Source organism: Danaus plexippus, chromosome 12 (genome assembly GCF_018135715.1).
Source record: "Danaus plexippus chromosome 12, MEX_DaPlex, whole genome shotgun sequence".
NCBI lineage: Eukaryota > Metazoa > Arthropoda > Insecta > Lepidoptera > Nymphalidae > Danaus > Danaus plexippus.
In genome coordinates, this window is record NC_083545.1 from 1,184,578 (window position 1) to 1,197,290 (window position 12,713).

Consider the following 12,713-nt stretch of genomic DNA (forward strand, 5'->3'; position numbering starts at 1 on the left):
GTATCTCAGTTGGATCAGGTTTTTTCACAGCCATTACGGCCACTTAACCCGAACTGCACTTTATGGTTCCACCCGTGTAGAGTCTGGATCGGGGTCAGGGTCGGGATAAAAAGTAGCCTATGTCCTTCTTCACGGTTTCATCTATCTTTATACGAAAATTTATAAAAATCGTTTTAGTGGTTTAAGCTTGAAAATTTAAAATATACCTACAACATTTTTTTTAAAATTACTACTTTATAAATATTTGAAATTCAAACGCATAAAAATATATTCTCCGGACATTAAACTATTTCAGATTGGAATTGTTATATAAAATTTAAATAACTTGAAAATTATAAAATGAGCGAAAAGCAAAAGTTAAAACTATTGTGTTAATTCACCTCGCTATGACATAGCAAATAACGGGAAGATATTACATCAAATTATCAAATGCATAGTAGTGTCCTCTATTTATTTGTCGTGAGATAATAATGATTGTGATAAAGACTCCTGTTCAATATCTCATGAACTGTATGTATAAAGGTAAGTAATAAATACACATGTTTGTTTTGTAAATGATATAAATTAGCGCGTCTATTTACTGTTTGTTATTGTGCTTACAACTATTATGACAGTGTCGAAAGATAATGTTGCCCGTGTGGGAGAAAAAGCGGTCGGTGGATGTTTTTTTTTTAATTATTTTTTCTGTCTTTGTGTTTTGGTGATAGTGATTGTAATGAGTTAAAATTTAAATGAGTTGCTTCCAGTGTTAATTATTTGCTTTTGGAAGTTAATTAAAACTTATCACTGTTTCAACCGAAATTGTTCGCAATTTTGCACTGTTGCTAATTGCTTTCCAAACCGCTAGGGTCATTTGAAATAAAAGAGGTCGAGAGATTTTAATACACTAAATATTTCTAGAACTATAAACAATCGCTCACTTTTCTCTAAAACACAATTGGAAAACTAAAAGTCGTTTTTTTTTTCAAAGTATATTTTTTTGCGTCATTAAAATTTTTTACTGAACTAACAATAATATAAAAGGGACAGAGTAATATGGTAACTTCAGTCTCAATATTCCTGTATTTTTGAATCAAGTTTTTTTCGTCGACATTTCACTATTTGATCTCCTGGCAATGATGACGTCCATCGGCTATGGTGACCTCATAACTTCAGACCGACCGTATGCCTGTTTGAAATCGCCTTAGTATAAAAAAATTTATGGCTTTAAAGCGATCCTTTCAAACATTTATTCTGATTATAGGCAAAAGATGGATTTCCGAGGATCGTTATTATCATTATACTCGCTGAATTCTGCGAACGGTTCTCTTATTCAGGAATGAAAGGTGACTGTCTCAAATCTTCATACCAAAATGTCATTGCAAAATTTATTTTGCGTAGAAACAATTGGAAGTAGTATCAATTTAACTATGATTACATTTTTTTAAAATAATTGTTAAGACTTTATTTGTTTTTTTTTTAAACTTATTGTAATATAATCTTTTTTGAAGAATGATTAAATTTAACAAAGTCTGCTACATCTTACTTGATTGAAGTTGATAATTTTTGATTTATATTCAATATTTTTTTATAGGTTTTTTAATTAAGATTTTACTTATTGTTTAACATTTGTTCAGAAATATTATTTTCTTTATTCGCTTTCAGCGTTCCTTACGCTATATTTAAGAAGTAAGTTGGACTATTCAGACGAAAGAGCCACAGAAATCTATCATGTCTTCAGCACCTTTGTTTATTTGTTTCCAATTCTTGGTGGAATTCTGGCTGATAACTACCTCGGCAAATTTAAGTATGCATTTGTTTAAAGATTCATATTATAATTTTTAATATATAACAAATATATTTTCTTTAATTACAGGACCATTTTATACATGATGTTTATATATGCTGCGGGAAATTTATTGGTGGCTGTGACTGCTATTCCTTTTTTGGAGATACCGAAAAGGTTTATATTTTGAAATTAAAAATCATAAATTAATCCTCTTCATTAATGTTAACGAATTACTGGAAAACAGAAAATGTTAGATTAAAAAATACGACTTGTACAAAAATACTTTAATTAAAATTTCCATTCATCTAGTATTAATCCGTTTTTCATGTTTAAATTTATTATTAATCATCCAGTAATTAGCTCGAAAACGAGAAAAGTTGACCCAATTATGTCGAAGCGAAAAGGTAAACGGAAGCGTTTAATTACTTCCCCAAATTCAAATATTTACAATGGAGACCACGACAAAATTAATAATATTCGTTTATTATTAGCAAATTTTAATTTAAAGTGATTAATTTATATTTTAGGCTCTACACTGTTATTGGGCTTTTCCTCATAACATTGGGTACAGGCGGTATTAAGCCCTGCGTCACTGCCTTTGGAGGTGACCAGTTCATCCTACCGGATCAGGAGAAACAACTGGCTCTGTACTTTAGTATATTATATTTCAATCTTTGCACTGGAAGTTTGATCGCTAAGACAGTGTCACCGATATTAAGATCTGAAATTCATTGCTTCGGCGATAAAGATTGTTATTCGTTAGCCTTCGGAGCTCCGGGGCTAGTCGTATTTATTTCGATTGGTGAGTACATTAAACGTGAGTACATTAAACGTTAAAACGTGCATAACATTTTATGTATAATTGCTATAAGAAGATAACCGCGAAATTTTAAGCCGTTTGTAGTACATATATTAAACTTATCATTTTATTGGCTGCTTTGTAGGTAGATAGATAAGTGAAGGTTTAAAGATTAATTGATAATTTCGTTAAAAGCCAGTGTCTATCCGACTTCAAGATTTCAAAGTCACGACTTCTATTCCATAAGCAGTTTATGATAGGAGCACAAAGTAACAGAGAAGGGTTCGAATAAAATAAGAAAGTCCAGGATACGGATATATTGAAGTCTTTTATTCGGCAAGACTAGAATAATAAATATAAGATCCATGCAATGAGTTTAGAAATGCAGAACGAGTGGTTAGACATAGGAGATTTTTGCATCCCATTAGCACTAAAACGGCTTACCTTAATCCATGATTGGTCACCAGCATTGCTAAACTTCTATCTCAATGCGTTCCAAATGACTCTCCCAGATCAGAGTAATCTAGTAAGATGGGGTAAAGGTACCGAAAAGACTTGCTATATCTGTGGGAAGGCAGTTGGAACTGCTAGGCATTTGTTAGTGGAATGTAAGGTACTCCTGGATAGCGGTCAGTACTCGCGTCGTCAAGATAGGTTTCTGGAATTCATACATGAAGCAGTTAGTCTTTCGTTAGCCAGAGCGCAAAGGGAAGTATTCACAAAAAACCGATCAATGGGTTTTGTGAGAGAAGGCATTGGGGCTACAAAATCTGACGTCATGCCTTAATCTATCTTTAAAGCGGCTTCAGATTGGACTATAATGATGGATACGTATGAGAAACAATACAAATTCCTTGAGGATATTTGTGCGTCGTTCTCCAGACCAGACATATTTATGTATTTGCGAATATTAAAGCGCGTTGTGATAAAAGAGCTTACGGTTCCTTGGGAAACCAATATCCCCAAAGACCATACCATCAAGGTCAATAAATATTACGAGCTCACAAACGAACTAACTCGAAATAGGTTCGTCGTGGATTTGTACGCGGTAGTAGTGGGATCGAGAGGTATAACGGCAAATTCTCTCTACAACCTACTAAAAGACCTGGACCTGTCTAGAACTAATATCAATTCATTCTTGGAACGTACTTCGAAGGCAGCCCTAGTAGGCTCTTTTCAAATTTGGTTAAGTAGAGAGAGGAGCTTGGACGGTAGAGGTGAGCGTTTAACTTGCGTTAGATAGGGGCCCCTTAAATCTACATATGCGTCGCAGGTCCAAGGCACTGTTGAAGTTCCTCTCCTTGTAACGCGATGGTCCCGGCACCAGAACGGTGAATCTATTGAATGCTAAGAGGCTTCGTCTCGTCGTCTCTATGAAACACGGGAATATTGGAATAATTATTAAGTACCTATACAAAATTAAAAGTATTAGGGCCTTGGTAATGCGATTGATGTACAGTTTAGTTTGGTCGGTGTAGTGTTAAAATGTCATTGAAAATTGACCGGCGGATATTTTCAGTATAATGTCCTGTAAGTATAAAGACCAAAATGCCGAAAACCCTTGCATACAAGTATCTTGTTTCAAATATATATGTTCTATTTTAAAAACTCAACACCACCTACATTTAAAAAAAATATTAAAAATTTATTCCGTATTAGATATATAAAAATATAAATAGACATATTGATTATAATAAATTTAACAATCTTAACATCAAATAAAGTGCGTAATTAAAAAAGTTTTGCTCCAAATTACAGAATTGTTGCCGTAAAAAGGACAAAGTGATTTATAAATGTCGTGCTAAGCAATTTTTAAATCTGTAAACGAGCGACTTCAAATACCCGGACTTTAGTAAATTTGGTTTGAGTTGAACCTTGAAGGAAGTTGGTTGCTTTGATCTTTATCCATAATCCGGTGTCAATTCTCTATTATTTGAGATTTCCTTTTGGGAGCATAATCTTTTTTGCTTTTGGAATTCTCTAAAAGTAATAAATCGTTCATAGCTTTAATTGTTTACACGACTCAAACATGTCCAAGCATTTCCTTACAGAAAATACAAGCATATACATAAACCTTACATAAAACTTTTTTCATTACTAACAATAAATAGGAAAAGTAATGTACGGGGTCTTGTTGTCTTTGTCATGATCACAGTTAAAACGCAGTTTAACTATTGATGTGAAATTAAATCATGATATCTATCTGTAAACTTGTTTTAATTTGCCAAATACAATCGTGTCATATGCAATGTGATACATAAATGCCTTTATTTGAGTTGAATACTACTGTTTGCGTTTACTTTAGAGATCTTATCGAATGATTTTCTTATTTCGTTATAAATTCCAAGATTATTTCATCTCAAATTATCTCACCTTCTGATACTTTAGTCTCTCTAAATGTGCAAAAAAGTCCGTGTTATGTTATTGTATTTGTAATAAAGTTAAGGCACGTCCAAGGGGAAGTGTCAAAGAAACACGTATCTGTTATCTTATCAAAGAAATTATTGTTGGAAGCTGTGTTTATGTGCATCATCTATTTTTGTCTTGAAAGGACATCTATTTTGGGAACAACGTTGATACAAGAACAATTCTAATAGTTTTTTGTAAGAAGTTGTAAGATTATGATGATAATTAAGTTAGTATTGTTATAAGAATAGCGAAATTTAAAAAATATTTCATGCCAAATTAGTTTTCACTCTATATCATTTCTATACACAAAAACAATATTTTACGATAGATTCGTGATCCATAGAATTGGCAAATAAGACAAGCAAAATTTCTCACTGAACAAATAATAAATTCATTTTGTTAAAGGAAATTTGTGGACCACAACAATATCGCGGTCCTGGGCTGAGAAAGAATTCGTTTGAACTCTTTACTTCAGATGTTGGGGGCTGAATGTTAAAATTATCAACAAAACCACAAATTTCCCTCCACGTGTTTATTAATCAAATGTTGAATAGCTTGCAATTTATATGATAACATTTCATACATTATGTAAATAATATAAGGCAATTTTTGGATTATAACTTTCGTATTAAAACTGTTATAATTTAAATTTTATTTCCAGTTATATTCGTCAGTGCAAGGAAAAGTTACGTTATGAAGACACCGGAAGGTGACATGGTAATCCGATTCTTGAAGTGTATTTCAGTAAGTAACAAAGTTGTATGTTTTTCGTAATAATAACCTTAATTAATTAACATTTCGTCGGAGATGGTGTAAATCCGCTTAGCTGTCATTGGATAATCCCGCGTATCTGCATTAGCGGCGGATTGACAAAGTAAATTAAAACTTAATAATTTTCTAAATTAATAACTCTTACACTGATTGTTTCTAAATGAGTAATATATTAAACTCATAAATAATTACTGAGTGATTTTTTTTCTATTATTTAGTTGCAGTGCTTTTTTAACGTGATTTCAATATTGACTTTTAACCAGATTTGTTTATGACTTACAAAAGTTCTTATTAGTAGATGAATAATCGATATTTATTGTTTTAGTTGGGGGTTAAGAATAAAATATTTGGTGGGAAACGTGAAGATACACATTGGTTGGACACAACGGAAACGAAGTATGAAAAGAGGTTTATACGAGAGGTTAAGAAAACTCTTTCGATTCTCATGCTCTTTATGGCATTACCCATGTTTTGGGCTCTGTTAGATCAGATGGTAAGTAATAATAAAAAAAATATAAATGATAGAACCGTTGAAATATTTATAGATAATATTTAAATCTGTGGATGTAATATTTGTATGTTTTCTGGAATACTCAGGGTTCAAGATGGACATTGCAAGCGACTAAAATGGACGGTCGCCTCGGATTCATTACAATTAAGCCGGACCAATTGCAAGTTTTCAGTCCGATTTGCATTCTTATTTTTATACCATTATCGCAGAAGGTAATTTTTTAAATAAATATTCTGTATACATTTTTTTTGATAAAGTAATGGATGTGGCAATGCCTATTTTATTTTTGCAGTACATATATCCGTTTTTGACGTCACGATCATTGCTTACAAATCCACTTCATAAGCTGACGTTAGGCGGAGTGTTGGCAGCATTGGCCTTCGTTCTATCCGGACTCGTAGAAATTTATATCAAGGTAATCTTGACGTAACTTGACGAATGTGTTTACAAAATACAATGAAGGAGAAATACCTTTTCACTTTAATGTAAATTATTCTATGATCTATTATTATTTATTCAGACAACTTACCCTGTACTGCCCGAACCTGGATTTTCACAACTCCGTATATATAATGGCAACCCTTGTTCAATATCAATTCAAAATGACCAGCAAAATATTATGTACACTATTCCATCTCTTTCGCATTTCACAAATAAACAAATGAATGTGAAAAATACGACGGAGGTTCGATTCAGATTTGACGGGAGTTGCATCGAAACCAAAGATGAAATATTTTCTTTGGAAGACAATATGGCTATATCGTTTTTTATATCTGGCAATAATATTGAAAGGTTTAAAGAGAATGTAGATAAAAGCAAATCGGGCTTGCCAATTGTAAGGTAAGTACAACTTGATACTTAAAATTGGACTCTAATATTTTTATTTTTATTTATTCAATTTGAAATGTTTGTATTAATTTAATTTATAAATTTTAGTTTATGTTTTATGTTAAATAAAAATAACGATATGTTGTAGTAACAGTTAAGATAACGATAAGGTTGACGTCTATTTATCTTTATTAAATGTTGACTTTTTAAACATTCTCAGTATAATTTTTTGAAACTTGACATTAAAATGTAACCGAAAAATTTCCTTTTTAATGCCAATATTTTCAATTATCCCTTAACTGAGAGCTATCACCTGTAATTTAGACACGTATTTTTATAAATAATCTTTTAACAAATCATTAACAATATTTATCTATTAAACTATAAGTTGTTTAAATTATTTTCTTATAAAATAATCGTCTAACTATAATATATACCAAAAGTTATAAGCATACAATTAGCTAGTTTTGAAGAATCTTTGAATTTGGGTAAATGACGTGTTCTGGTCAAGTCATCTCCACGTATAGAACTATGTTTGATAAATTATCTCAATTTTGTTATAGATTGGTCGGTAACAAAATGACGTGAAGCGATGCTTGACGAGCTTGATATATAATAGACTGTAGATTGATTTACAATTTAGACAATACTGATCGTGCTATTTATATATGTTCCTGGTTTAACAAGTTTCATAGTAATGTGCTTAAAAATGAAACACAATAATAAATTTGAAAAACCATTAGACGCATCGTGACGTTAAAATTTTAACTTACGTCAATTAAACTCTACTTGAGTCAAATTTTCCATTAGTGACCCAGCCATCGCGATTTAAATGAATTTTAATTTTGATTCAAACTTATCTAAGTACGTTACCCAGTGTTTAAATATAATGAAAATCCATCTGCCCGGTCAAACCATTTTTGGAATAAACTCTAAAAGTCCCGAGGGCGAGCAATAAAATGCTAGCTACATTTTTAGTTTTTTAGTGACAAATACAGATGTATTAAATTGAAACGTTTTTATGAGGAAAGGCATTGAAAAAAGTTTTTAATGTTTATCTCTGTCTCTTTATAAACTGCTTTTAATCATTTTTAAAAGTCTCATATTATATTTAATTTTATGGCACTGAATAAAAAAAAATTGCAGTAAAAATTCTTAACGAATCTGTATTGAGATAATGTCATTTCTAGATTCTTATTGTCGGATAACGTCCAACCAAAGAACATCACGCTTTTTAATGAGAAACGTAATGAAGTTGAGATCTTATTGGGGCCTGGTGTGGGCACACAGACGGAAGTGTTCAATGCTGAATATTCTATACGAGTTGGTGATACTATAGTTTCAAGTGGCATCGAGCTAAATAACGGCGGAGTTTACAATTTGATTATGGACAAAGTCGGTGATAAATACGTAAGTTTTTATTCAGTCAAATTTCCCGGACATCTACGCTTATGACTTTAAAGCAGTTTTGTGTGATTTATACCTATTCTTTAATTGATGTCTAACTAATAATGGGAATTATTTCAGGAAACAAACGTGATAACAATAACGCAACCCAACTCAATAACAATGGCGTGGTTATTACCCCAGTTCCTCATAATATCTGTAGCCGAGGTCAGTATGAAGTTTGTAATTGCCTTAAAATTAGCCATATATTATATATTTTATAGACTTTAAAAAGTGTTTACCGTAAAAATTTATGTTAATGTTATAATAGTTGTATGATAATTCAAATAAGTCCTTAGTTCATCTGAATTGAGAATATGGAAAAATGGTACAAGGGCAGAATAAGTCGATATCGAGAAGAAAAAATATTTTGTTTGTGTTATATACATGATATTCTATAGGTTTTGTTTGCGGTGACGGGTAACGAGTTCGCGTTCAAAGAGTCTCCTGAGAGTATGAAAGCTGTGATGTCGGCTGCCTGGCTGCTGACAGAGGCTGCGGGGAACGTCATTATCATTATTGTTACAAGGGTTTTTACTAATTACAAACAGGTAAAGCTTAATGGGTTAGCCAACGATCGGACGGTTAACTTTTTAATTGGTGACGTGTATAATTAACGTGTGATATATACAATATTGATTTACAAATTTAAAGAGATGAATAGTCCTATCATTCCTTGCAGCTTTGAGATTGTTAAGCTATAGCAAACATGCAAGTATTCAAGACAGACCAAAGTGTAATATAGTTTTGTTTTTGATAGAATCTTAATACTTTTCAGGAAACTCAATCTTTTATATACACCGGTTTGATGTGTATATCTATACTGTTATTCCACGTCATGTCGAGTGGCTACAAGTTTGGTCCGTTAGAGGAGCAAGTCGGGAAGAAGGAACGAAGTAACAGCGAAGTGAAGTATCATCAAGTGAAAGAGGCCGAAGAATGTTTTTATCGTTAAACTAATAGCGGTCTACCGTTAACAGAATGTGATAACTACATATGTTTGGCATAAATATATTTTTATAATTCACAAAATCTATTTTCCGCTACGCAAACTCTAAATGACATAAATTGGAAAAAGGACGTCGCTTCGGCCAGACGAATTTATTTTAATTAAACTCGCCTAAATGACACGAAAAATACTTTTGATGTAATTGTGTGAAACGAACTGCGAGAGAAATAGTGGTGATTAGTTTAGAGATTATCTTAAACTATTAATTAAATGTTTACATTGAATTAAGGAGCATTACGCGAACTTTGCTTAAATAGAGTTAGAATGACAAGTCTTCCGAGGTATAAAATAGTGTTAACTGGAGCTCGTTAACGAAATAGTTATACAAACTGATTTTATATAATACAATATTTATATGGTATATTAAAATATTATTCTCATTGGACTTAAGAAAATAAAAATAGATATATTCTTATTTTTTCTTTCCAGCGGATTAGATAATTAATTTGATTTTTTGTTTCGCTCACGTCCTGGTGGGGCATTTTTCTTATAGTTTTTAATTAATTTTCGGTCTTTTGAATACTTATGATTTTTAATCGATATATATAATCACGATTTCATGATTATTTTTCGTAGAAATATATATCATAGATATTATTTATACATACAAATACATGAATACTCTCGAATAAAATTTATTTAGTAAGGTGATATATGTATTGCACACAGAACACCTGATAAAGACACCTCTTTGAGGTTCATTTTCCGGTAAGCGATCGTAAATTGGACGGAATGATTCGAGATCTTGAAATTCCTTTTAAAAATGTTGGAATACTTTCTCCAAGTGGCAGGCTATTTGTCAATGACAATTGCTCCACGAGATTTAATTCTGTTTTATAATCAATTTAAACGAATTCTCTTATTTGATATTTCACAAGCATTTCTAGGACTTAATTTTGAATATAATATATATTTTTGCTTATATATTGCTTGTTACGTAAAGAATAATGAGAATGATTGTAAAATAAGGCAAACTAAAATTAATTTAAATAACCATTCAAATAGATAGTACTTTAAGTAAACAATTGACATAAATTTTTTGAGTGACTTATTGTATATAAAGTTATTGTCTACTTAAATTATAACGTGTTTGAGTTATATTATACTTTGAGTCTTGTACAGCCTGTAAATGGTTATTTTTTTTAATACAATAGGCCCTTAAGTAAAACAGTGATTTAAATACTAGTTTTAATATTATCATAAAATATATGATTATCGACCCTCAGGACTGGTTTCAAAAACTCGAGTTTTCATCTACCAAGAAGTATCTAGAAATTAAAGTTTTGTAATCAAGGTCCGCATTTAGCAGTAATGATATATTACGACTTTAAATCATGTAAATATTGAGGAAACTACAAACATAGTCTCGGCCGAATTCATCACTAGTAGCTGCGGACTTGTGGGTGTCATAAGGGTTAAATGGGAGCGCATTATAGTATGAAAAGTCATTTCAAATTGTTTTAGTTATGCAAATCGCTAGTCTTCAGGCCTTTGTAATTTATAAAATGCTATCCTTTTAACCACAACGTCATTATCAAGTATATATCATTGTACGTATACCTACAGCCAGATAAAATTAGATGTATTACAAATGACGTAACTAGTGAGGCTATAAATAAAGACTAACGAACTGTATAGAGGAGTTCCCTTTGATATCACCATAGTGGCTTACATGAATTTGATTATCTTGCGTAACAGACCATTCATCAATTTACCAAACATCTATTTGGTCGATCAAACATAACGACACAATTATATATCGATAGTTCAACAAATATATTTACTGTAACAATTAAGACGTGGTTCAATTAAAGTAATAGGATAAAATGGATGTGCATAGTAGTAACAACATCTCAGATTTTATTAATACACATATAAAATGAAACAATTTTTTTTAATCGGGTATATTACGAGGATTGAATTGAATTGATGAAAATGTGAATTATAATAATATAATCGCAAAGTTTTATGATATTTTTTAAGGAAACGTCAAATTATACATACATATATAGATATTTAGCAAGTTAAATTCCAATTGTGATTGCAGTCTAGTAGCTTTCGTTTAAAATATAGAAAAAAAATTGGGTTCAGTTTCATGTAACCACGAAACAAATAACTTTTTGTGTTTGAAATCACTAAGAATTAAAATTTTTAACCGAAAATTTTCATAAAATTATTTGTCGTTGGTAGATGTAATATTATTTTTAATGAGTACATGTGTCATCCTACTTAGATAATTATAATGCTGTTCTGATAGGTGTTTATCGAGGGAGAGCTGTAAATATAAACTGGATAAAAATTCACAACAAAAATTAAAACTTTTTTACTGACCTTATTAACATTCGAAATGGAATTATAAAATTAACTTACAGTAGACGATTTAATGTTGGGCTAAACCTATTAATAATTAATAAAAAGCAATCGTTTTAATTTAAAAGTCACACCACGTCAAACTAGCTATTTCGAAAAAATTTAAACTATTTGTTTTGCAATCGATTTTTTTTGTACTTTTAATATAATTTTTATTTATGACTTTTAGAGCAACATTTGTAAACTACGAATAGTAATAATATGATTATACTATCAGTAAAGGTGACAGTAATTTCTAAGGCTAATTGAAAATGGATTAAGATTTGTATGACATAGTTATTCTACATATCTCATAATTTAAGCATTTGTTAAACAACCAGAAATTAAATCCACCTTTTATTTTATATATAATTCCCATAATTATAACAATATTTATGCAATTAATGATATTACTAAACATAACTATTGTCTATCTGTAGTCCTGACAAACTGACAGGTGTCAAAAACGCAAACTCTAAGCGACCGGGTTGAAAGGAATACATAATAAATACAATGATCCTGATTAGAGACCCATGTTAAAGTAGGGTATAAAATGTTTTATTAAAGTTGATAACCAATTTACCTTATTCCTTTAAATTAGTTGTAATGTTTTAGATCGTTGAATAATTTAAGACCATGTAGGATACATATATGAAAAATTAAATAATTAAATCTCCTTTTACCTCTCGAATGTCCGAAAACAGATTGGACGTGTATAAATTTCTGACTGATTTCATACATAACTCACGCCTGTATCTCACGGGAAGACAGGCGCTGTAGATTGCCTTTCACTATTGTGGTACACGTCATTCTCATCAGCTAT

The 12,713-nt window shown here is 31.0% G+C and overlaps 1 protein-coding gene across 1 annotated transcript; it reads left to right on the plus strand.

The window, feature by feature from the left end:
- Positions 1-595: 595 nt before the first annotated feature.
- Positions 596-11,938, plus strand: LOC116772714 (peptide transporter family 1-like). The gene is made up of 14 exons (XM_032664989.2): positions 596-652; positions 1,244-1,325; positions 1,645-1,786; positions 1,856-1,942; positions 2,296-2,570; positions 5,638-5,720; positions 6,073-6,240; positions 6,345-6,470; positions 6,551-6,673; positions 6,779-7,098; positions 8,277-8,496; positions 8,614-8,700; positions 8,934-9,083; positions 9,311-11,938. Exons 1-14 carry the CDS (start codon positions 608-610, stop codon positions 9,485-9,487), a joined length of 2,085 nt encoding a protein of 694 aa, XP_032520880.2. The 5' UTR covers positions 596-607; the 3' UTR covers positions 9,488-11,938.
- The last annotated feature ends 775 nt before the right edge of the window (positions 11,939-12,713 follow it).